General features: G+C 45.2%; 1 protein-coding gene across 1 annotated transcript in view; it reads right to left on the bottom strand.

The window, feature by feature from the left end:
* Window positions 1–22,011, bottom strand: part of Mcub (mitochondrial calcium uniporter dominant negative subunit beta) — a 54,962-nt gene extending 32,951 nt beyond the window's left edge. Inside the window, 1 exon segment of the mRNA XM_051185511.1 lies at window positions 21,874–22,011. Within this exon segment, the coding sequence (XP_051041468.1) occupies window positions 21,874–22,011 (138 nt within the window).
* Window positions 22,012–27,200: the final 5,189 nt, after the last annotated feature.

Below are 27,200 nucleotides of genomic sequence, written 5' to 3'. Positions count from 1 at the left end.
AAAGATCCATCTGCAATTCTTTTGAAGAAAGTACACAAGTCAGCTAAGTAGGTTGAGATACCTGTTCAAAAGTCCCAATTAAATCAATATAAGGCAGAGCTAGATGAAGGAGGAAAGGGTAAGGTTTGAGGTGAGGTCACTTCCTGAGGAGTGTACCTGTCCCCAAGTCACGGTGTGACTTATCTTTGTTTTAACTAGCTGAGCTCTCACACATAAACTTACATATGTGACGCCACCAGTCTCTTCCCAAGTTAGCCACATTCTCCAGAAGAGGACTCTAATCCAAATACAGATCTAAACCAGGAAGCTGGCACTGATGGTATGGGTAAAGAAAGACAGCTCAGGATAACTTCGCTATGGTACATTTCATTCAAGTCTCCGGTTTTCCAGGGAGTACAGAAGTTCATCTGTTCGTGATGCCAGCTGAATATGGATGTAAATAAAGTGTTCGAGTCCCTTAAAAGAGGGAGGTTTGCCCAGTGTGCAGAATAGAGTTGGAGCCTGAAAGTGTTACAAGATTTTCCTTTTCATATATATCATTTTTTTTTATTTAAAATAGATTTTTTTTCGTTCAATATATTCTGATCACAGTTTCCCCTCCTCCAACTCCTCCCAGATCCTCTCCATCTCCCCACCCACCCAAATCCAGACCCCCCCCTAGCTGGGCGTTGGTGGTGCACGTCTTTAAGCCCAGCACTCGGGAGGCAGAGGCAGGCGGATCTCGGTGAATCTGCAATTCTTTCAATAAATACGCCAACTGAAAGCAAACATTTGGCTCCAAGTGACTTGAGCCCTGATGTTACCAGACTTGGAGTTACAACCTCTTCCCCAAGTCATATCCATACATCTTCAATGAGCCAATTAAAAGAGCAAGGTTTAAAATGGAAAGCGGAAAAAGGAGAATTAGTCAATGTGGCCATATAGGGAAGAGGAACAAGGAGCCCCGTGGCACACCCCTCTCCCTAGGTCTAACTAGTCTTGGTGCCAGTGTGGTCCTGCCCACTGATCCGTCATTATCTGTCAGCCTGTAAGGTGGTCTGACACGTTGTTAGAACTGTGTGACATCTCTTTCCAGGAGACAGGCTGTTTCTGTGGCTGGCACCTTAGCATGACACTTTCACAGAAATCTCCATTTCTTTGGAGTCCATTGCTTCAACAGTCTGATGGTCAGACTGAGAGACAAAAATGTCTCTTCAGAAGATCCTCATTTCTGCCGGGCGCATTATACTGCTATTACCACGCTTGTGCTCTGTTCCCCTTTGGAGTGGGTGGGACCCACTGACGTCCTTCTAACAAGTGGAGCATGGAAAGAGTGATAAAATGACTGTCTGCTGGCAGACTCCCTCCATTCGTTGTCCTAAGGTTGTTTGGAGAACAAAGCCACCTGGCAGGAGAGGCCCAAGTGGCAAAGAACCACGGGCAGCCTTTGCTCATGAGCCAGTCAGAAAGCAAAGCTACAGCCCATTTCTCTGAACCCTGCTGCCAACAAAGGCCGAGCGCTTGGAAGCCCTGTGGTGACTTTTCAGCCAAGCTCTCAGGCAGCGAGCAACCCTGAAGCATGCCTGGATTTTAAGCCACTAAATATAAATATTTAGTTTTCAAGCCACTAAATATAAATATATAGGTGACAGAACATGCTACATGTCTCTCTGTTCCAATGTTTCCCATTGTTTCTTTTCCTCGCTTTTATCATCGTGGCCTTTTATTCTTGTTCTGTTGTTGTGTAAGAAGCTCGGGGAGGAAGCGCCCCTGTATTTGTTGGACGTCGTCTCCCATCCCTCGGGGACTGAGTGCTTGTGTGCTCCCTCCTCTGCTCACATGTTACAGCCCTAATTCCCCATAGGATGATACATCGGAAGCACTGACTGTGAGAGGAATTAGGTTTAGCTGAGGTCATAGGGCGGGGTCCCCTGACTGGACTAGCTCATTTGAAAGAATAGAAACACCAGAACTTTCCCCCCGGGCGTTAGAAAATACACCCAGAAAGAGGCCATCATCAACCATGCAGAGTGTCCTCGATAGGACCTGTACTGGAGATGTGCCAGCCCTGGAACTGAGAAATGAATGCCAGTTTTTAGCCCACCCAGTCTATGCTACCTGGTTATAGCAATTGATCCATCACAAGACCAACAACAATGAGCAAGAAGTCCCGTTTAAATGGGTTCTTCCAACTTTCTCCCGCCACAGGTATGGTAGAGGAGGTGGAGAGCGTCTGTCACAGTGTTTTTGCACTTTCATCAATGCAGGATAATCATGAGGCTCTATTTTCTTCTTACAGTTTTAGCTGGCAGCGGGATTGAAAATACCCCAGTTTGCCATCCGCTGCCTGTTCTCAACAATGAACCACACCAATGAAAAGCAATAGCCTTGAAATCATCAGCCTTCTTCATTTAACAGAGACAAAAAGAAATTTGGAGCCTGGGAGTTGGTGGTACATGCCTTTAATCCCAGCACTCAGGAGGCAGAGGCAGGTGGATCTCTGTGAGTTCGAGTCCAGGCTGATCTACAAGAGTTGATTCCTGGACAGGCTTCAAAGCAATACAGAATACAGAGAAACCCTATCTCTAAAACCAAAAAAAAAAAAAAAAAAAAAAAAAAAAAAAAGAAAGAAAGAAAGAAATTCAGGCTTAGACTCCTCCTGCACAAAATCTAAGCAACTAAATCTCTCCTTTTACCTGTCTAATTGTGGTGTGCGTGTGTGTGTGTGTGTGTGTGTGTGTGTGTGTGTGATGGGGACTATCAGAATTGTACTAGTATCTTTAAATATGGGAAATAAAGCCCCTGGAATTTCCATCTTAATCTCCTGAAACATAAACATGGCTTTAAAAAAATGTTTATTTTCTAGGTTATTTCCAAGTTCTGGCTATTATGAATAATGTTGCTATAAACATAGTTGAGCAAATGTCCTTGTGGTGTGAGGAACATCCTTTGGGTAAATGCCCAAGAGTGTTATCACTGGGTCTTGACATAGATTGATTCTCAATTTTCTGAGAAACCACCATACTGACTTCCAAAATGGCTGTACAAGTTTGCACTCCCACCAACAATAGAGGAATGTTCCCCTGACTCTACATCCTCTCTGCCATAAGCTGTCCTCAGTAGTTTTGATCTTAGCCATTCTGACAGGTGTTAAGATGGTATCTCGGATTCGGTTTGATTTGCATTTCCCTGAAACAGCAAAATAGTTGATGGAAAGCATGTGACTCGTTATGACTGGATTTGAGCCCTGGCTCTACTATTTACTAGTTTTGTGAGATTCACTTGACTTTCCTGGGCTTCAGTTCCCTTATTTATGAAAGACATCTGGGTGAAGGCTGTGTATGACAAGGTTACACAGCAACCACATGCGTTCATGTTATCACATTTCCATCCAGTGACCAACCATGAACTGTGGTACAATACATTACTGTATATGCATTTAAGACGATAACATTCACCTGGAGAGATGGCTCAGTGGTTAAGAGTGTCTGCTGCTCCTGTAGAGAGGCCCAGGATTTTTCCAGAGCCTATGGCAGTCTCTGAGAACAGACGCACTCACATGCAGAGATGCACATGAAGACACATAATTTAAATAAACAAGAATAGAATAGCTTTGAAACGTTAAGATGAGGCTTGGCATTCTTGTGGAACTCCTAATAGTGGGAGTGGGGGTGTCTCTGACTCTTTTGCCTGCTCTTGGGACCCTTTTCCTCCTGCCTGGTTGCCTCATCCAGCCTTGACATGAGGGTCTGTGCCTGGTCTCATTGATCTTGTTATGCCATGTTCGGCTGACGTCCCCGGGAGGCCTGCCCTTTTCAGAGAAGGGGTGGATCGGGGGAGAGGAGAGGTGTGGGGGGGCGGTGGAGGGGGGGAACTGTGGTAGGGATGTAATGTATGAGAATAAATAAATATAGTTAATAATTAAATGAGCAAAACAAAAGGTAGAGGGAGACTGGATCAAGGGACAGGGAAGACAGCTGAGCATTAAGTTAGCTGCAGCCTTTCTGTGAAAACAAACTGACCCAGCAGGGTCTCTCTGTGTAGCCCTGGCTGTCCTGGAACTTGCTGTGTAGGCTAGCCTTGAACTCAGAGATTCGTCCGCCTCTGTTTCCTGAGTTCTGAGGTGATAGGCATATGCTGCTACACCAAGCTATCTTAAATCTGATTTTATGAAAAAGTAAATCTCTTAATAAATTAAATAGTTTCTTTCTCTGTAAAGCCAAATGCTTGCTTCTCTTGGAGATAGATGTGTGATTTGGAGTTTTAGCCAACAGTTTACCTGTTGTCTGTGTGGAAGCCTAAAGAGGCTGAGGAAATGTCATACTTATATCCTCAATATGAAAGCAGTATGGCTAGGTCATTGTATTAGTTAGGTTTCTACTGCTCTGATAAATACCATGACCAAAGGCGACTGGGAAGGGAAGGGTGTACTTGTCCCACACCTCCACATCCCTGTCCATCATGAAGATAAGTCAGGGAAGGAACTCAGAGCAGAGAGCTAGAGACAATAACTGAAGCAAACCCATATAGAGAGCTGCTCACTGACATGCTCTCCCGGCTTTGCTTAGCCTGCTTCCTTATCCATCTAGGAACACCTGCCCAGGGCTGGCACCACTCATGGTGGGCTGGGCCCTCCTATGTCAATCATTAATCAAGAAAATGCCCCCCCCCCACGGGTTCTTTTAACCACTGAAGAGATGGCTCAGTGGTTAAAAGAACCCGTTACTCTTGCAGAGGACCTGGGTTCTGTCCCAAGCATCCATGTGGTGGCTCAAAACCATCCTAAACTCTAGTTCCAGGGGAAGCTCATGAGAAAGAAAAGAAATAAAATGGAAGAAAGAGAGGGAAGAAGAGAGGGAGGGAGAGAGAGAGGGAGAGAGGAAGACAATGCCTCATGGGCCAATCTAACAGGAATTCCCAATTGACGTTTCCTCTTCCCAAGTGTCTCTAGCCTGTGTTGAATTGACAAAAAGATAGAGAAGCCTTATCTTCTTTGCCATGATCTGATGATCATTTCATCCTATCTTTTTCAGAGAATTCAAGCTTCCATTTCAGACCACAGAACCATGAAGTTTTAACAGCAGCTCAAGCTCTTCATAACACCCAGCTTAAACAAAGATAGTGTTTTATTTTCAGAGTAAGATCCTTCCCTCTGTAGCAAAATAGACTAGTTATTGGGGTACTCATCTTAGAGGCCACGGGCTGGGCTTATGCCTCAGCTGCTTAAGCAATTGATTGCATATGGGTAGTTTCAACACATCTCCCGGGGCTGTAGGGATGGGACTGAGTGGGAAAAGCTTACCGTCCAGATTGGCATATGTGGAGGACGGACTGTGGTTATGCATTATTATTAATTAAAACAAAGAGTGCTGACTTCAATGGCTGCTGATAGTCAACATTCATGAGGTTTATATAAGCTTGACTTTGAAATGTTGCTCTTTCACTGAGCAACTGAACCAGAAGTTTACAGTTTCAGTGCGGTGATGTTTTGTTTCTGCTCTAACAAAGCTTGCTTGAAGATCAGAGGGCAGAGTTGGCCACTAGTTAACCATAGCGATCTGGAGGTCTGTACAGACAGACAGGAAGTGATATGGCTGGGCTGAGAGGGGACTATCCGGAGGAGGAGATGGGAGCTTTCTCTTTTCTGCTGGGAAGTTGAGGAGGTAAGGTGTGGCTGTGGCTTACTCCTTTGTCTCGGTATTCTTTCAGCATTTACCCCTATTACCTGGCTCTGGGCTTCTATTATTAAAACCTATTAGAACTCATGCTACACTTCAGCTTGCATGTGCTTTGGAATGTTAACATGTGAGATAATGGTTACTCATATGTTAACATGTAAAGGAAGGTTACTCCTAAGTGCCTGGCTTGGTCGTTTGTCAGGGCTGTGGTCCCCAACTTCCTCCTTTCCTCTCTCAGCCAGGACTAGTACTAGGGTTACTGCATCCCTACTGGTTTTCTTACAATCACACCCAGAGAATAATCCTTTGTGTATAAACTCTCCTCTGTTTCCTGTTGGGACCAGTAGGTACACTATCGCTTTCCACCCTCACTGGAAACCATAGGGCTTCCCATCCTGCTTTGCTTTAGACTTTGAGTGCTGTGGTGATTTGAATGAGTGATGTCCCTCATAGGCTCATGGATTTGAACACTTGATCCTTAGTTGGTAGCTGTGTTTGGGGGGGGGGGGGTCATGGATCTTGAGGAGGTGGAGCCTTGATGGAAGAAAGAAGTCACTAGGGATCATGCCTCAATTCCTGCTCCCTCTTTCTCTGCTTATTGTGCATAAATGAAAATGTGGTCAACCTGCTTTCTATTCCTTCAGCCATGCTTTCCTTGACTGTTGCCATGCTCTCTCTGCAATGACAGATTCTGCCAAATAAACCCCTTTTTTCTCACTTTTTTTTTTTCAGGACGTTTTATCACAGCAAAACAAAACCAACTCATACAAGTATTATCTTTGCTTTGGTCAATTTGGGTCCCCCCCCCCAAGAAAATGTTTGTTCTCTGTCTTACTTCTTTGGCTACCAATGAGGCTGACTCTTTGTGTGTGTGTGTGTCTAGTATGTCTATTCATATTTATGTCCTCTCTCTCTTTCTCTCTCTCACTTACCCACTCACTCATGGCCACTGTCCATTTTTCTGCCAAGATCTTGATGTTTTCCCTAGAGGCCTGAATGATGACTCCCTATATCTTTACTGTTTAGACAAAGGAACAAGCATCTCCTTGAGTTGGCTTAAGTAAGAACAGAAATTACTCCCCTGAGAATTGTCTCTTGGGGGAGCTACACAGAGGATTCAATTAAGCCTCATGAATGTACTAGAATTAAGAGACCGAAGTTTGATGTTGGGGGTGCAAAATCATCTTCATTCATATTTTGCACATAAGCATCACCGTACTCAGGGCCTGAAGATTGATTTTCACTGCTTCACAGCAGGCAGTGGTTACCACCCAACAGCTCCAAGTGCAGTTAGAGGAGCTGTGCATCCCAGACTCTAGTACAACTTCCAAATTAGGTGGCCAGTGGGATGAAGGTCATGATCTGCAAGATGGCCAATCACTGAACTGTGTAGATAAGATGCTGCTCTATTTAGCTAGAACTAGGGACAGTCCCGGGAAAGCAAGATGGCATGTAGAGACAACAAAGTTTGTTTTTTTTTGAGTGTCAAGATTGTTGTCTAATATCTAATAGGTCTAAACAAATCAGTATAAATATTTGCCTCTAGCTCATTGAGAAAACTACATTGAGGACATGTAAATTTTAAGACAGATTTGACTTTTATGTTTTCACATAATTGCAGACTTAACAACTACTGTTGATTACAATGCTTGGTCATTGGCAGACATTCCAACTCCATTAATTAAATGGCAGCACAATCTCAGTAAACAAAACAAACTGATTAAATGAACTTCATAAGAGCAACTCTGTAGCTGCAAGCTGAAAGCAGAGCAGCTGAGCTTAAATTAACAGCTACACAGGGCAAAGTCATGTTGCTTCTGGGAAAAACATTACAGCATTCTAAACCCAAATGTTTTGCTGTGATTACTAGTTTAATAAAAACAAAAAGGCCCCAAACAAATCTACCCTCACAAACTATCAACTATCAGCAACCTAAGGCTTTCTTTGGCCAGCAACAGATAGTAGCAACCAACTAATATTTCGCAAGGCACCTGGGTTTAAAGGCCTCTAAAATTTCACTCTTTTCCAACTTTTTAATGGACATTAGAAGTCTAATTAAAAACAAACAAACAAACAAACAAACAGGATTTCATATAGTTCAGGTTGGTCTTGAATTCGCCTTGCAGCCAAGGATGTTGTTGAACTTCTGATCTTTCTGTCTCCACTTTTTGAGTACTGGGGTTCATTCATATACTATTGAGGCCTCAACATTGTACAACTGTGATACAGAGAACATGAGAAGTGAAGGGAATCCTTAGGGTTAAAGGGCCAATCCCAGATCCCACTACTCAAGCCAGCCTCTTGGCTTTTCAATATTCCACCCCATCCTGAGTTTTCATTCTAATGTCCCAACATGCTTATAAGCCTCATACACAGTTTAGATGTCTATGGCTCATCCATGTTGTGTTTGAGCCATATCCCAGGACCATGGTATAGCCATGTTTCTTCCTTGCTTCCCGTTCTGATAAGCTGGTACTCTTCCCACGCTGTGGCACTGTCTCCCCTCCTCCCTCGGCCTATGCAGCTTGGTCATGCTCAAATACAGCTGCCACAAGGGCTGTCCTAGTACCCTGTGGTGATTATCAATGCCTTGCCAACCTGCTCCAAATTTACCCCATTGGATTGCTTTGTCTAAATGGATCTGAGTCTTTAAATACTTTTCCTTTATTGAATGGCTCTTAGTTTTGTGTTTAACAGGGGATACTGGAGAGACACTTGAGAAATGAATTGGTTTTGCATCCTGGTTCTGGTGTATTGACTTAGCAGGCTCTTAAGGTGTAGACATTGATTGGTGGCTTCTCCAGCACCAGCCTCCTGTTATGCTAAGGATGTCTACTAGAGTTCCTCTAGTGACACAGCTTGTATAGTATGAGAAACAAGGAAGAGCCAAACTAGGTACAGTAAATAATCTCTGCAACTGAACTGAACTCTGCCTACCCATTCTCTCCAGTGTTAGGACAGGTTTGCTTGCTTAGATACAACTTTTTCAAGGGGACCACTTTTTCATGATACTCTGTCAGATAATTGAATGTAAATATCTTTAACCGGGCGTGTTCTTCAGTGGATAAAGAGCTTACCTAGCACGCACAAAGCCCAGGGTTTGGTTCCTAACATTGTACAAATGTGATATGGTAGTATATGAATGGAATCCCAGTTCTCAAGAGGTGCAGGCAGAAGGATCAGAAGTTCAAGGGCAGCCTTGGCCTCAAGGGGAGTTCAAAGCCCAGCCTGAACTAAATGAGACCCTGTCTTATAAAAAAGAAAAGAAAAATACTTTTTTAAAAATCTCACTTTGATTTCTTTTACAAAACTGTTAGAAAACATACCTGGCTCCTTAATTATCTATATCTTACTCACTGTCTGTGATGTTTATTGTTATCAACCTGATGGGCTCCAAGTTACCTTGGAGACAAGCCTCAGGGGACACTTGTGAGGGGTGGTTTAGCCTCTGAGAATGTCTGTGAGATAGTGTGTCATAGGTTAATTGACAAGGAAAGACCCATCTTAACTATGGGTGAGGCCGTTTACAGCATGGATATCTAGGACTGTCTAAAATGGAGAAAATAACCTAAACACAAACATCTACCACTCTCTGCTTTCTGACCAGAATGCAATGTGGCCTCATGGCTCCTGCCACCAGAGATTTCCCTCCAGAATTCATGAGCCAAAACAAATCCTTTCCCCTTTAAATTGCTTTTGTCAGCACAGTCATGGGGGATTTAGTCAGGGAACCATGTCCACCAATGACATGTTAATGTCCTTTTGTTAAGTACTGCCTCAATAGCAAAAGATGACACCCTAGCAGAACCTGACAATCCTGAGATATGACAGAACTGTACCTCAGTGAAAGAGTCCTGCAAGATGAGTGGTCTAGAACACCACATAATAGCTCCCTACAGAGCAACCAAGTGAGAAATGGCTCAACCTACCCTCTCCTACATTGAGAGAGGCTGCTTTTTGTAGAACTGTTGAGTTCTTTTTCTACTGACCTCAGACCGATGCTCAATCCATATTTATCAACCAGTGTCAAGATGCTTTAGTGTAGGATGAGAACACCAGAGAAAGTGATCCTTTCTATTGTGATGCCAGCTAGGGACAATTATATCTAGAACAGAAGTAATAATACATGTGTATATTACATTTGTCAGCTCTTTAGGACAAAGTTTTCATTGAGGCTTTGTTAACATTTTAGTGATGATTCTGGAGTATCAAAGTTTAAGGATACATAAGTATTTATAGCAAATTCACTATCTCATTAGGCGAAACAATTATGCTGAAGCATCATAAAAAGAAACAAGAATGGAAAACCCTCCCAAGAAAGACCACCCTTCTAAAACTGATCAATAGCAATAGCCAAGCCTGAAAATTCAGAATAAAAACTCATGTTTATAAGCTGAAAACATGTGATTGGGCAAATGTGGTTAGGAAATGCACAAAGTCACGCTAATGTGTCTCTGTCTGTGTATTCCCTAACTGCAGGAGATTCGCCTTGGTGTTCTGTCTTATTCTAAGGCACAATCTTTTTCCTCAGTAGCTGATTTCCTATTTGGGGAGCCATATTCACTCCACGCTAATGAAATGTCACTAAACTTACATACTTGAAATCTACAGCGTTTCTCTAGCTGCTAATCGTAATTCTTCTAAAGGAAATCTTTCTCTAAAACTGCACTCTGGGCATCTTTCCTCAGCTGTCTTTGCCCTCCTTCTCAGGGGTCTGCTCACAAATGCAAAATCTGGCCTCAAATGCTCCTCTCTCTCTCTCTCTCTCTCTCTCTCTCTCTCTCTCTCTCTCTCTCCCTCCCTCTCTCTCTCTCTCTCTCCTTTAGCCCTTTCCTATTAAGTTCTGCCTGGAGGGCTGCTTATAATGGACCCAGCAAGGTGTCAAATGATCCTGTTCCAGACAAATTAAAAACGCTGAATCTCCACAATTCACTTGTAAATCTTTCAGGAAGAAATCAATGTTTCCCTATAACCATGTCCTGCAGAGAAGGGAACCCCTGGAGTGCCTTGGCAATTCAGTGGCCACCCCTAAAACAAAGTTACCTCATTTTAACAGAATTGTTGGAGATCAAGCTAAATTTCCACTGGAGTCCGTTCTTCCTCTTTCCACGGCAATCAGGGTTACCCGGATTGTGGCTCATGGTCAAGATGACAGCCCTCAGCCCTTTGTACTAAATGCAGCCATGTGCCACATTCAATGACATATTCCGTGGAATATGAGCTCAAGTGACATGTAACACCCCAAGGCCTGGCCCACATTACCTTGCAAAACTAATGCCCTGTGTGCATTTGACTTTGGGTGTTGCCCGTGGTTGACAGAGCCGTGATTGACAGAGCAATTGATCAACACCGACTCCCAAGTGTCTCCTGAAGGTGAGGAGCAGAGCTAGTGTGTGGTCCTTTTGAAATTGCACCAGGGAAACCAAAACAAAAGCCACCAACACATGAGTTGATTTTTGTTGTTGCTGCTGCTGTTTGATTTTTGCTGTTATTGTTTGGAGACGGGGTATGGTGGTTTGCCTAAGAATGGATCCCATAGGCTTATATATTTGAATGCTTAGTCACCTGCAAAGGGCACTCTTTGAGAAGGATTAGGAGGTGTAGCCTTGATGGAGGAAGTGTGTCACTGGAGGGTGGGCTTTGAGACTTCAAAAGCTCAAGCCTGGCCCTGTCTGTCTCTGTCTCTCATCTGACTGTCTCTGTGTCTGCCTCTCTGTCTGTCGTCTGTCTGTCTGTCTGTCTGTCTGTCTGTCTGTCTGTCTCCCCACCCCCTCCAAGAACAAACAAGAGCCTTCTGTTAAGCCCATGTTGCAACACCAAGGGATGGCACTAGAAGGTGTTTCCCAACTGCCTAGAAGACCGAGCTGAACAGCATCCTTAAATACAGCCAAAATGTGGCCAAGGACATTTACACCTATCACAGTGACCTTTGCACAGATGAAGGGTTGTGCTGGTATCGGCTACAGGCAGGTCTTGTGCCGCAGAGGAACATGTATGCAGTGCTTTCCCCCTCTGGCTCCAGAAAAAAAATCTTTGCTAGCATTCTCCTAAGGTTTGCGACGGCAAGCTATGTGCAACCGTAAGGAGAGCGCCTGTCGGAGTGGAGTTGTTTGGAGGGGGCAGCTGCAGTGGCTGCAGCATTCTTGAGCAGCCCTCCATGCAGGGGAGTAGACAGGTATCCACCGAATGAGAACAACAACAAAAACTTAAGCAGGTGGAACGATGACTTCCATCTGTCTAATCAGGAAAGACCAAATGTCAAAGCTTAGCTAGGAAGAAAACAGCTACCAGCTGGTGAACATGTGGCAAATGGGTATGCTGTATAAAATGTATTACATCCATCTATGGATTGGTTGTTCTTTTCACTCTGCTATAAATCATGGGTAACCATGCTGGAGACCTGAATAGTAATTCCGAGAGCCTCCAACAGCACCCACCCCCACAGGGTTTCAATCTCTACAATTCAGAAGTTTCTGGTTAGCCACTAGACACTGTGACACACACTTGTGAGCTTAGCACTCAGAAGGCTGAGGCGGAAGGGCTCAACTACCAGACTATCTGGGGGGAAACAAAAGGTAAAGCAGAGACAGGGCAGCCCAACCCCTCCCCCCAATGCAGTGGAGCACAGTTAAAAGGGAGCTTGTTTCTCCAGCATGTAGACTGTTGTGGCCCTAAGATTTTCTGGGAACACACGTTTCTTGGATCCAGTTGTCTCCTCATCTTCTAGAGGGTCAGCTGACTTCAGAAGGTATGAGCTGACAGTCCTACATCTGCATTCTAGCCATTGTAAGGGGAAAGGGAGGAAAGAAATCTGCTTCCTCCTTCCTTTTCTCCTATTATTCTTCCTTGTGGCAATTCTTCTGTCTCTGCCCTCCTGAGGGGTTCCGAGAGTGACCCACAATGCCTAGCCAAGTAATCAACTCTGTAACTAAAGTGTGAACTAGCCAGTATCCTGACCACATCCACCTTCCTTGGCATATCTAGAACTTGGTCATCATCTCCTACATGAGTGCAAGAGAGGTGAAGACGTAGCTTTTCAGAATGATGCAATGTTATAGCTAAGGGTACCTGCCACCAAATTTGGGAACCTTAGTTTAGTTCCCAGAGCCACATGATAAAAGGAAAGAACTAACAACTGAATGATGTTCTGACCTCCACACCCCTCCCCAACTCATATAATACATAAATATAATTTTAAAAAATGGAACATAGTAATGCATGCCTCTAATAATAATATATATAGTATATATATATACTATATATATACTAATAATACATATATATATACATATATATATATATATATATATATATATATATATATAGTATATACAGTCTCCAGTTCCAGGTTATCTGACACCTCTGGCCTCTGTGGACACTTGCAGTATCCACATAGAGACACACGAGTAAAAAAAAAAAAAAAAAACTTTGTACAAAATCCTGATATGATACATGTCTTGAATAAAACTAAACATGAGTTAAAACTACAGTTTGGTTCTAATAGAAAATTATATAAGAATTATTTTGGTTAACTTAAAAAAATCAATTACATATGGCTCATAGGACAAAGGACAGATCAATGCTTCAAATTTTCCCTCTCCTCCGTTAGCTGGGAGAGGAAATTGGGATGGTAAGAGCCAAAGGGACATTAGTAAGGAACCGTGTACCACAGTCTGTTCTTTGTCACTCTGTTGTTCTTCTATCCAACAAGCATTTGTCGTGCACCTGCTGTGCGGGGACGCAGGTGGTCAGTGATGGAGAAGGCATCGTTTGGACCGCAATGACTTATTAGAACCCGGCCAGGATAATCATGTGAGCACAGCTTGATGCAATGCATGGTCCAATGACACGAGTGCTGTAGGCAGGCAGAGTGTAATTTGCCTGCAGCCATCAGAGTCCTCCACAAAACTCAAGTGGGGTGGAGGTGGGTGGCCATTAGAAGTGGGGTGACAGGAGGGATAAGCAGCAGTCTAAGGGAAACCATAATCGCCCACGGGAAGAATAACAAGAACAAGCCATGAGACATAATGAGCTCAGCCACGCTGGACATGGTTATGTGGGGTGTGCAGCAGTGCGTGGGGCTGGACACAAGAGCCTGGGACACTCTGGGTCAACCGTAGCTTTCATTTGAAAGTATTGGTAACAACAAGTCCATAGCAAGATCTTTACACGATTCAGAGATACTACTTCCTCTGGAAGAATGAAAATTGCTTTCAATTCTCCAAGCAGAAAGCAGGCCTACTGAAGTGAGCTGGCAGGTTGTAAAATGCCACAGATGTCCTCCAGCAGGGTTTAAAGTCAACACCGTGCTGATCTGTTTACAAAGCTTTTCTACACCAACTCTTTTTCTTCCAGGTTTATGGTCACTGTCAGTCTCTAGAATGCACAATTATTCATTATTATCCATTAACAGCCTTAAACCAGCCTTCAAAGATCTCATTTAGCGGGGCTGGAGAGGTGGCTCAGTGGTTAAGAGCACTGGCTGCTTTTCCAGAGGACCCAGGTTTAATTCCCAGCACCCACACGACTGCTCAGAGCAGTTAACGCTCCAGCCCCAGAGGATGTGATACCCTCATACAGATACACATGCAGGCAAGACACCAATGCACATAAAATAAAAATAAAAAAAAATACCACACTTAGAATCCAGGCATGATAGGATAGGATAGCATGTACCTGTAATCCCAACGTCCCAGGAGCTTGAAGTGGGTGGATCTCTTGAGCTTGGGTGCTGAAGATCAATGAGAGGAACCCACAAAGACTCCCTCCCCCTCAAAGGGTTAGAAAATTGTCATCATCACTAGGGAAATTCATCTAATATTTCATGATGTACAGCACCCTCCCATGAAGACACCCACGGCCAGACAAACAAAGGTTTGCAGAAGAGTTGCAGTCTGTTCATTCTTCTGGACAAGTTCAGGAAAGTTGTTATTTACTGTTTATACCCAAGAGGGTCAAAATACATGAGCTCATCTTTAGGAACCCAAAAGGTGATTTTTTTTGCCAATGCAATTATTATACAAAAATTATTATACAAAGTGGGATATGACAGGATTTGCTAGCTTTGTTGATAGCCATTCAGAGGGAAAGGAAGAAAGAAGCAGGAATATACTACTGAGCTCAGATGTCTACTCAATCCAGTAATTGCATCCCAAGAGCCCCAGGGAGGACTCCTGACAGCCTCCAAGACGGCTTCTCCCTGGGGTTTGTCCAAGGCTTTGAGCCCTGCTTGCTTCTTGATATGAGGTCACTTCATTGCTTACATCATTTCCTATTTTTCTGTGCAGGTTATTAAAATGTCAACTTTAAACCTATTTCTTGCTTCTTTTTTACCATGTATTTCCTGCTCTTTAATCTATCCAAACTCTCTTCGATGGCCTTCCTTACCTATACATTCACCCATCAATTCTTATCAATACTATAAATCTCAAGAGAGAAACTTCTGGAGGAAGAATAAAACCTTGTCAAATCAAATAATACCAGTTAGAGTCCGGAATAGTGGCACATGCCTTCAATCACAGTTCATGGGAGGTTGAGGCAGGTTCTCTACGAGTTTAAGGCCAGCCTGGTCTACGTAATGAGATCCTGGTCATCCAAAGCTACATAGTAAGACCATGTTTCAAACAATAATAAAACTAAATACCAGTTAGGAGTTTATTAAACAGGAAACTTTAAAAGTTTACAGGCCTGGATAAATGAACCAATCCTCTTATATGTATCTGGTGATATAGAGGTAGCAACAAAATAGGAAGATGTAAAGTATGAAGATAGTTGGAAGAAAACATGAGGAATCCAGGCTTAGAGACATGCCTCAGTGGTCAAAGCCCATGTCTGCATATTGGAGGACAAATCCCCAGAAACTCAGGAAAACCACATGTGTCTATAATCATGGTGTGCCTGTAGTGTGATAGGAAGAAGAGACAAGAGAAACTCTAGAATATGAAAGCTAGGCTGGAATATGCAAACAACAAAGACATCCTGCCAAAAACAAGGTAGGAGGTGAGGACCAGCACCCAAGATTGTCCTCTGACCTCCACAAGCATACCCATCCACACATCATAAGCATAGATCACACATAAGTGCGCACACACACACACACACACACACTCACCACACATCATATGCACATACCACAAGACACGCATCATACACCATATGAATATACCACACAGACACATACATCATGTACATACACCACACATACACATGTCATACATCATACTCATACACCACACACACGTCACACATGCACCACACACGGAGCATTACAGTTGGTGCCTCACAGCGGTTCATTTCATCTGACACACTCTGTGAGGAAAGCACCAAAGAGACGACGTGAACAAGCAGCAGCAAGTGGTCTGCCCCACTCCCACGATTTACTGCTTACAACACATTGTTCAAACACCCAAGTGCTATTTGCTTTTAGACTTCTCAGGACTGCATTTGCCAATTACCCTTTTCCCATGAACATGATTATGAAAAATGGGTGACGATGCGATGGGCAAAAGTTGAGGCAGAGGAAATGGAGCTGAGCACCACAGGTCATGACATGTCAGCCGTGGCCTGCACTTTTCACTTTTGTTAGAGCTGAGTCAAGATCTGGTTCTTAGCTTTCCAGCAGAGATGGGACACAGAGATGACACCACTGACTGTTTGCTGTTCGCCATGGCAACTCCTTGTCTGTCCCGGAGAACCCCACCACCCATTCATTCTAGCACAGACCACATAGCAATTCCCTCCACAGCTCCCTTTTTTTTTTTTTTTTTTCAATTATGACTCCAGCACTAGGAATAGTGAAATAGACCTAAGCATGATGATTCCCAGGGAAAACCCAAATATAAGAAGTGAGTACGGCCAGTTGGAAAACAATACAGGTACCACCATGACATCATGTATGTTTAATTACTTTCTGCCTTTTTTCCTCTCTAAAGTTTTTTTAATATATTTATTACTTTTTCTTATTTTACATATCTCAATCCCAGTTCCCTCTCCCTCCCTCCCATGCCCCCCACCCCCCTCCCATCCCTTCCCCCCCACTCCACAGGGAGGGTGATGCCTTCCAGGAGGGATCATCAACATCTGTCAAGTCATTTGGAGTAGGGTCTAGGCCCTCCCTCCTGCCTCTAGGCTAAGGGAGTGTCCCTCCATGGGGAATAGGCGTCCAAAGTCACAGCTCCTCTTAAAGGCACTGATTATAGAGTTCCCTGGAGCTCTTGGTTCAAAGGTATGTTAGTGTGGGAAATCCAGTGGGAACATTTAGGTGCAGAATCCCATGACTCAAGATTTAAATAGCTAGTTCACAATACATAGTGCCAGTGTTGTTTAAAAACCAAGCAGCTGGGCTGGAGAGATGGCTCAGCAGTTAAGAGCACTGGCTGCTCTTCAGGAGGTCCTGAGTTCAATTCCCAGCAACCACATGGTGGCTCACAACCACTAGAGTGGGATCTGATGCCTGCTTCTGGCAGAAAGGCATACATGCAGATAGGGCACTCATATACATAAACTAACTAAATAAATCTTTTTTTAAAAAGCAGCTGATAATTAGGTCAAGAGAAGCAGCACCTTACAGGGAAGGGACAAAGACAGAACTGGTCATCAGCCTTAGACTGCAGGTGGTCAAGGAGAGAATGCACTTGATGTCAGGCATGCCTTTGCCTCCTTCAGTAACCTCCCGCATTCCAGGCTTTTCTCAGTTTTTCAAAGGAACCATTGGCCCATGGGTGGTGGTGTGCAATGGAGGCCAACTCAGATGAATGCTTCCCCCACGCCACCATCTGGGGAAGCCAAGATGCATCCCAGAGGTGCCAGGAGCTGACCAACACTGAGCTACACACCAAACTCTAGGCCTCAGGAGGGAACTGGGTCAAGACCCCCTTGGTTGGGGCTCTCAGCTGCCTATAACTCCAGTTCCAGGGGATCTGGTACCCTCTTCTGGCCTTTGCAGGTACCAGGCTTGCACATGGTACACAGACATACTGGCAGGCCAAAGAGACATATGCATAAAGTAAAAATTTAAATTAAAAAAAGAACCAATGATACCCAGCTAAATGGGATTTAAAATAGACTATGCTGTTTTGTTAGTTGCTTATTGACTTATGTCCTTTATGTTAGCCTATAGTACCTATAGTGACTTTAGAGTTCCAATATTACACATTCTTGAATAGACAACATTTCATAGATGAAGATACTAAAATGATACTATATTCTATTAGTCCATAAGGACCCAATTGAGTAAATAGAGACTTCTCTTGAGGAGTGTGCTAGCTTTCTGTTTAAGGACAAACTTTCAGACACAGTCAGCTCTGAAGGAGGAAAATGCATTTGATGGGGGATGTTCTTCTGTATAAACGTTTCTCTTATTGAATAAAACACCTACTGGCCATGACCCAGGCAGGAAGTCTAGGCAGGGCTACCAGACGAGGAGAATTCTGGGGAGAGGAAGGCAGAGAGGAGCCCCCAGAGAGACGCCATGTAGCTGCTGAAGGAGTAACAGATCCCAGCATCCTCTGGTAAGCCAAGATTACATGGAGATAGATACATAGTTTAATAGAAATGGGTTAATACTTAATAGAGAGCTAGCCAATAAGAAGCCTGAGCTATCTGCCCAACAGTTTATAACTAATAAAACCTCTGTGTGTTTATTTGGGACTGAAGGGCAGTTGGGTCCAGGTGGGACAGAAACTCCGTCTTCAGTTCAGGACATAAGAGACTTTAACCTGAGGTCGTTTGTTCCTGTTGTGTTGACTGAACAGAAGAGCATGGAGAAAGCATGTGGCAGGGAAGGCCTGTTCACAGCATGGCAGCAAAACGGACAAGAAGAGGAACCAGAGTCCCCGTTGCCGTGGCACCGGCACTCCCCAGTCGCCTAGCATCCTTCCACTAGGCCCTAGCAGTCCCATCATGGGCTTGGAGAGACATCCAAGGCCCAGCTGTAACAAAAGGAAGCGGCACTCTACTGACGACCTAAGACAGAATGAAGTTTCCCGAAATCGATAGCACTCCATTCAGTGCTGTGTTACACGGGTGAGAGGGTAACAGAATGCCACACCTGGAGATGAAAAGGGACATTAAGAGAAACAAGACACATCTCCTTGGTTTTGAAAGTGGCAGACAGGCTCATACAGAATGAATGGCCTGGGCAAACTTACAGAGCCGAGAGGTGGCAGGACCAGGCCTGCTGGGACCCTCGAGTTCCAGTTGCCTAAAAACCAACAAGATTAAATGTCCTATACACATGCTAGCATCAAAGAGTGAGCAAATATTTAACCTCGGGTTTTCTACTTCAGTGCCTCGTCAACAGATTCTTATCTGCCAAGATACAAAATGATTTCCTAGTCTAGTTTGCTACAAAACAACACAAATACGCTTAATTATAGTAAATAGCAAGTGATATCATTTTTAAAGCACAAATTCCTATACAGTTTGACAAACAAGTCTAGAGCTACTGTGAGATCAAAGCACCAATCACTTGCGCAACAGAGAGAGAGAGAGAGAGAGAGAGAGAGAGAAAGAGAGAGAGAGAGAGAGCTCTCAAACCAGAACGGCAGAACACAGCATCACTCTGGGGGTAGACCAGAAGTGAAACAGAGAACATGGTGGCAAACAAGAACAATTTGTTCACTAAACCCCCACAGACGAAAACCAACACTTCAAAGTTAGCATCTTATAATCTGAAATATCTTAAAAAAAAAAAATCAGCAAAGACCCTTGAGTTTCTTAGCAAACTACACTTAAAAAAAAAAGAAAGAAAGAAAGAAAGAAAGAAAGAAAGAAAAAAAAAAGGTGTTAAACAGCTTGTGTTGGGGATTTAAATGATGTTTTGGGAACACAAAATCCTATCAGGATTCTTTTTTTCCATCCAAGTAGCAGAAAGCCCAAATTAAGAAGGGCACATCTAGGCAAGAGCTTTCTGTTTGGATACAACTCAGCAGGCCCTGTAATGGTTTGAAGCGTGCCCATGTGCACCAGCAGCTCAGCAGGCCCTGTAATGGTTTGAAGCGTGCCCATGTGCACTAGCAGGAGCCTCCAGTCACCCTGACAACCGCACCAGAGCACTGGAGGCAGAGGCTGGCAGCAGACATGAGCATCACAGATCCCAGCCCAAAGATAATGCAATATGTTCCTTTGTTTTGGCTTCAGACAAAATGTGTTCTTTAATAAACAATTCTGCTACATTCAACATATCCATGTCAACAAACTGTGGGCTTTTTTTTTCTACCCATAAAACAAGAGCAGACAATTACCCACCTACCATATAAAAGATGAGAACCATATCCATATATTTTTCAAAGTTATTAAATGCACACATATAATTTCAGAAAGGCCAATAATAGTTGGGGATGCTTATTAAAGATGTGACTTATGACAAGTCCTTGCAAGCTAGGGTTTTATGAGAAAACCTTTTTCATTTCCTTTCTTTTTTTTTCCTAGCTGTTTCCATGGGCTTTGGATGACAGGAATGATTTTGAGGAGAAACATATAGCAACGATATTTGTCTTTAGCCCTAGGGCATTTCATATGGAAAGCAGTGAGATCTTACACACACACACACACACAAATGTCCCTATAATGGTGAGATCTGATTTGTAGAAACTGGTTTAGCAGTTAGCTGAAACTCTTGAGAGGCCCAGAGACTGCAAAGCTGAACACACAGAGGGGAAAAAATAAAAAAAAAATTAAAAAAAATGCAGGTTTGGCTTTATTTATGGGATGGGATATGGTGGAAGTATTCCCACTTATGACGTTCTGAAAATTATCTTTGTCTTGAGTAGCTGACTTAAGTTAAATCTCCAAATTAAGGTGTCTTATGATGTTAGTGAACTACAACCAAATACTAACCACTATTTTCCTATTATTAAACGTATTCAGCCCCTCTGCCGTCTTTCTTCATTAGAAGCAGGTATGCCGTGGTATCTGGGCAGCCTCAGGTGGACAGTGCAGAGAAAAGGGCTTAGAGCTGGTATTGATCATTCCAGAAAGGGCCGCCAGTCTTGGAAGTCACAGAAGTCTCCATGTATTTTTAATGGGTGCGGCCTAGCAGTATGTGGGCGTGGCCTAATAGTGATGCTTAGTAGTTCGGTTCTATTCTCAGCCCTACAAAATTGTCAAATGCGCTTAATAACAATCAGCAGTGTTTAATTATCACGTGTATTTCTGTGCTGGGAGGCGAAGAACGGAGTAGTTTGAGTATTTGGAATGTCTTTGACTCTGAAAGGTAACGTTTGAAGTACCGTTTCCAAGAGGCCTCTCCCCCAACCCACCTCACTGAGTTTATCAAGTTAGGTTTTAAGGAATTTACCCTTTTCTTTGTATAAGTAACAAAATGGACTTCTCTTGCTTTTATACATTTAAGGGAGGAGTTTTTAAAAAGCATTGAAATGTTTCCTGCATCAATGCAGATTCGGAAGCCTTAAGATAACGCTTTGGGGCAGAATCCCAGGATTGGGGGGAGGGGGCGCCAGAAGAAACAGGAAGTGAAAGTGGCAGAGCTGACCCTGCTTCTTTCTCACTGAAAGACGATATTTGATCGTAGCAATCTGAAGCTAACCCAGTAATTGAGGGGAGGGGTGGGGCGACTCAGCTCCCCGCCCCCCCCCCACCCGCGGGCGGCCCGATGTCCCCCACCCCCACCCCAGGCTCCCGACAGGACAGCACTTTCCCGCTCTTCCCACGTCTTCTTCGTTGCAAACTCACTCCCCCCCTCCTCGAGGTTTCACACAGGCCGTGACACAAACTGTGTCCGCCTAACTGTTACTCACGGCACCCACTTGTGATTCACCACTGCCTCCTGTTTACATGTAAGGAAGGGTGTGAAAGGGAGCGGTTTGGAGGATGGACAAGACACGGTCCTGGGCCACGCCACCCTGGAGGGCCAGGCCACCCCGGTGACAGCCACCTTGGGGACACCCCACCCCCGGACACAGATACCTTGGGCACAGCCACCCAGAGGACAGCACAGTGCCCTCTCCGGGCCCCTCCTCCAGCCGCCGGACACCTCGGTGGGGCCCCTTGGGGTGGGCTGGCCGCACGCCGGGGAGATGCGCCCGGCGCTGGCCACTCTGGCCTGTCTGCCTGCAGCCAGGGACCAGTCTCCCGCCGCCACCACCTGTCGGGGCGTGCGGAGCCACACGCAGGGAACTGCCTGGCTTTCTCTCCCGCCAAAGTTGCCTGCCGCAAACTTCCCACCCGCGACCCCCGAGCCCGCCTCGCTCCCTACCTGGGGCGTGGGTGGCAGGAGCCTCAGACACGCACGGTCACGGGCTCGGATCGTCGGCAGCAGCCGCGACCGTCCCAGATAGAGCCGGCTCGGGAGCATCCTTCTGCCCGGCTCGAGCTCCTGGCATCAGCCACGCATCCTCTAGCCGCCAGAGCCCAGCCCGCTGTGGGCTCAGCCCGCCCCGCCAACTGGGGCGGTGACAGGAGGGTGTGTCTCCGCTTCCCTTTCGCTTGCTGCACACCCTGGCTCCAGGATGTTTTTTATTCCCCTCCGACAAAAAAATAAACAATTTTTTTTTTAGAAAGAGTAAAGTGCCTTTCTTCGTATACATATTTCTTGAGGGAAAAAAAAAAAAAAAAAAAAAAAAAAAAGAGCCGGGCTCACATCACGCAGCTGCTATGGATGTCGAAACTCACAGCAGCCAGTGCCGGAAGTGGTGGTGAAGCACTCCCAGGATCCCAGATTTGGAAACAGATGCCTGATGATCAGGAGTTCAAGGCCACACTCCACTAATAGTAGGGGGCCACTCTCAGCTATACGAAACCTTGTCACAACACCAACCAAAACTCTCACAACAAGTTTATGGTTATGTGTTGGGAGAGTAGTTCTCTCCACTGACACCTCCCACCGCGCACCCCTCCCCCTTTACCTACACAGGAAGATCCAAGGTCGGGGGGGGGGGGGGAAGGACTTCTGGGATCTGGCAGGGGAAAGGTACCTGGAAATTGCTCTCCTTTGCCCAGTTGAAAAGAGGGAGAGAAATGGGTTTGCCAAAGCTCCACCTCCAGCTGGGCTCCAGGGCTTAAGATGAGTCTGCCAGCAGCCCGATCCCAGGGCAGATTCAGCCCAGGGCTCTAGGTGCGCCAGAGGTTTGTAGTTCATTACAGGCTGGCCCACGTCCAGACTCTGGGAAATTTTCCTCCACAGCAGAACTGGCTTCTGCCAGGGGCAGGAGTTAAGCCTTGTGAAAATACTGTTAAAAACCGCTATTAGTGTTAACGATCAGTTCTGCAGGTTCGAATTATAAACACTCCTGACATTCACTTTCCTGTAAATAGCAAACATGTGGGGGTGGAAAGGCAATCTGGCTTCCTAATTGGTGGCTGTTGGACTTTCCCTTGATTCTACAGCTGCCTTGAGCCAAAGGACTGTCAAATGGCCGGCTACTCTGCCACGTGGAGCACATCACAGATGCCTTGAAGAAACTACACGATGACGAGCACAGGACATTTTTTGCTAGCACAGCCCTGTAAACCTTTTATCCAGCCTAGATGGGAAGCACTTCACCTGTCGTGATTGGTGGAAACATACCATCCTTCTGAAAGTTTTGCTGTGGTTGGTACAAATGCCTCCTCTCTAGCTATGTACGTGGATGTTTTGCTGGCTTGGTGAGCGAGGTAGGAGACACTATTGTGTTTGGCCTGCTTAGCGTTGCAGCATTAGGCCCAATAAAAGGCTTCTCTAGGTCAATGGTAGTGATGCACTTTAGTCCCAGCAATCAGGAAGCAGAAGCAAGAGGATGTGTAAGTTCAAGGTCAGCTGGGTCTACATGGCAAGTTCCAAGTCAGCCAAGTATACATAGTGAGGTCCTGTCCCAAAATTTAAAAACAAACAAGCAAACAAATTCAGTCTTCTATACAATTGCCTTCGTTAGGGTTTCTATTGCTGCAGTGAAATACCTTGACCAAGAAGCAAATTGGGGGCAGCAGCAGGGGGTGGAGTTAGGTGAGGTGGGGTGGGGTGGGGTGTTTGGCCTACACTTCCACATTACAAGTGTGTCCATTATTGAAGGAAGCCAGGACAGGGACTGAAACCAGGCAGGAAGGAGTCGGGAGGCGGGAGCAGAGGCTGTGGGGGAGCACTGCTTACTAGCTTAGTCTTCGTGGCTTGCTCAGTCTGTTTTATAGATCCCAGGACCACCAGCCCAGGGATGGCACCACCCACAATGGGCTGAGCCCTCACCCATCAATCAATAATTAAGAAAATGCCTTACAGGCTTGCCTGTAGCCCAATCTTATGGAGGCATTTTCTTAATTGAGGTTGTGTCAAGCGACATAAAACTGTCCAGCACAAGAATGGTCTTTTCTACTTTCATAAAGTAGGCTGAGCCGCTTTGCAAAGAACACAAGCAGAGAGAGGCAGATGGAGTGATGCAGTGGCGGCAACAGTGGCACTCTAAGCGCTGAAAGCAGTGGAGCAACCAACTGCTTTGACACCTCCAGGGGAGCCATGGACAGAAAGTGTGCGGTATGCACAGCCCTAGTCGCGGGAGTGGGGCAGCTGCGGAGGTGGGGGCAGCCGCGGAGGTGGGGGCAGCCGCGGAGGTGGGGGCAGCCACAGGCTGCTCTAATAAGCAGCAAAACTGGAACTGCAGAGACTGGTGACCCGGACAGGCAATGCTGGAGAGCTGCATGTTAGGCCAAGCTCTGCAAAAGCAGAGCCCAGTGGCAGATAGAGCAGCAAGGGCAAACCGGCCGGTGGTAATGCTCCCAAGGGCCAAAGGAGCCCAGGCTGCTGACTGAAATCAGGCTGCAGGGGCCTGCGGAGATGGGTCAGCAGTTAAGAGCCCTGGCTACTCTTGCAGAGAATGCGAGCTCCATTCTCAAACTAAGGGTACCTCCAGTTCCAAGGGATCTGATGCTCTATTCTAACATCTGGGGGTGCCCAGCCCATACTGGGCACACATGCATAAGTGCAGACAAAACACTTTGCACACATAAAATAATAAATCTAATTTAAAAAAAAAACATGCTTTAAAATGTCATCAATGAAACGGGCAACAGGGAGGAAGCTTAAAGATGCCAACAACTAGAAAAGCTGATGTTTTGGCTCTGGGACCTTTTGTTTACAAAATGAATAAAAACAAGGTGCTTAGTTTCTCCCCTCCCCACTTTATCCCTCCCAACCCCTCCTCTCCTCTCTCCCCCCTCCCACTTCTCTCTGCTCTCTCCTCTCTCCCCTCATTCTCTTCCCTTCCTCTCTCTCCCTCCAATGTCTCTCTGTCCCCATTCCTTCCTCCTGTCTCTATGGCTGGCAGCTGCCTGGCCATTCTGCTCTTTATAAGACCAATTAGTGCCTTAAGCAGGCAAGGTGAAACAAATGCAACACATCTTTACATAGTTAAACAAACGCTTCACAAACGTAACACATCCTCACACCGTTAAACAAATGCAACATAAACAAATGTAAAACAGCTTTACACAGTTAAAGTAATATTCCACAGCATAAGCAAATGTAACACATCTTTATATCGTTAAAATAATATTCCACAACATATCACCATGCCAGGTTTACCCTAAGTGCTGGGGATTGAGTCCAGGTCCTGTGCTTGCCCATTGAGCACTGACAGAGCTTTCTCTACCCCACTTGGTTCTGATTTTGAAAAATATTCTCACACTTGAGAAGCTGAAGCAGGAGGATAATCACTAAGGGGGTTGAGGCAGAAGGCCTGTGAATTCAAGAACCATCTGGACTACAGTGAATGTATAGTGTAAGCTGAGTCATACAATCCCATCTCAAAACTTCAAATGAGTACACAAGAACAGGCCACGTACAGCAACTAAACTCACCACTGTGGCTTTCCATGACCACTGAGTTTTAAATCTGATGGCATGTGGACACAGTGGACTAAAAAGGCTTGGCATGTGGACACAGTACACTAAATAGACTTGGTTGTTCTGAAACACATTAATGTCATTAACAAACGGACTATACGGAATACGAGAGAAGGCAGATAACACACACACACACACACACACACACACACACACACACACACACATTTATCAGGGCCTGGGAGGCATCATGAGGAAGTGCAGGCTCTGCAGGCAACGATCCAGCTGTTGTACAGCTGCTTGGTAAGGTGGTGTCACCATTGTCAGACTCTGTGAGGGATTTTGCACACATCTACCATACAGTCTTCATGAACCTCTTCCTGAAGAATTAGTATTACCTCATCCAGGGAAGAGGCTAAGAGTTGGCGAGAGCTTGCCCAGGTCATATAGCTAGAAGAGGGACCATCTCATGGCTGGAGCAGAGCTGGAATTGTTTTTGTTTTGTTTCCTCTTATGACCATGGTTATTTCCATTATACCTTGCTCAGATTGTATTCCAGCTACTACTGAGCGTTTTAACCTGGGTAGGCAATTCCAAGCTCAACTTCTGAAAGGTTTTTCTTGAATCCCCCATGCTTTGTTCTTTTAGGGAGTTGTAGGTATTCATTAACTTTCAGTATCAAACTTGGAGGTCTTAAAAGACATCTGGAATCTCTAGATTCTGGAGATTTCTCCCTGCTGGTTACACAGTAACGAATCAATTCTTCTTTGGAACCTGGAGCAGTCTCCTTCTGTATAGGGAGCTCCAAATGGCCAGAAAGCATGTGACTTGTGATTCAGCAGGAGTACTGTGCCCATCTGGGAGTTAAGATCCTACAACTCTGTGTATGTAGGTTAAGATGGAAGGCTCACTTCAACTTTCAGATTATCTGGTTATAGGCTCTGGTCCCTTGTGATAGCACTCCTAACGACCTATTTAACTGAATCCTCAGAAGTTCCACCTGTCTATCAGGCCAGCTGCTTTTTAGAGTGACAGGCTATGGTAAGAGTAGCGGGTTTCCACGGCCACACTTCTTATGAGTCCCTTGACCAGAAGCAATGCTGTGAAGGTTTGCGGGAGCCCACAGAGGGTAGTGTTGGCAGAAACATGGGCAGAGTAAGCAACTCCATATCCACACATACATGTGTGTATGACACAGAAGAAAAACTAATCCATGATCCTCAGGAAGCTACCCTAGGGAATAATGCCACACTGAGGTCCCAGAGCTGGTTCCAGCTGATGATAGGTTAGGAATGCAATGGCAGCCACCAGCTGGGTTTTTAGAAGGAGGCCCAGTGTGTGTCCTATGCAGCTTCTGTCCTTGCAGATGAGACATCTTTGTACCTAAGTCCCTGAGCAAATCCTAGAGTGGCACCCAGGATACATGAGGCACTGTATGAACTCCTGTGGGTTCTGGCAGGCCTCCCCTGTGACTTTGCAATCTGTGCCTACACAGCCTCTCTGGCCCACAGGCTTTATTCTGGAATCTCTGTGCAGCCTAGGACTCCATGCCACTTGCATTCTCATGTCTGCAGAATGAGCAGCATGTGGACAACACCAAGTTCATGTTACCTTGAGATTCAGCCAGGCTGCCTTGACCCTTGGCTGCAGTGGTCTTGGAGTTCCTGAATGCCTGATTGGAGAAAGCATCTTCCTATGGGGTCCTGCCCTGCCCTGTGTTCTCAAAGCTCTTGCTTTCAAATGGACTTGCATCTGTGCATCCTGTAGCCTTCA

The sequence above is a fragment of the Phodopus roborovskii genome, unplaced genomic scaffold (assembly GCF_943737965.1).
Source record: "Phodopus roborovskii unplaced genomic scaffold, PHOROB, whole genome shotgun sequence".
NCBI classification, from domain to species: domain Eukaryota; kingdom Metazoa; phylum Chordata; class Mammalia; order Rodentia; family Cricetidae; genus Phodopus; species Phodopus roborovskii.
Note: the sequence above shows the minus strand (reverse complement) of the source record. Positions and strands in the feature narration are given on the sequence as shown.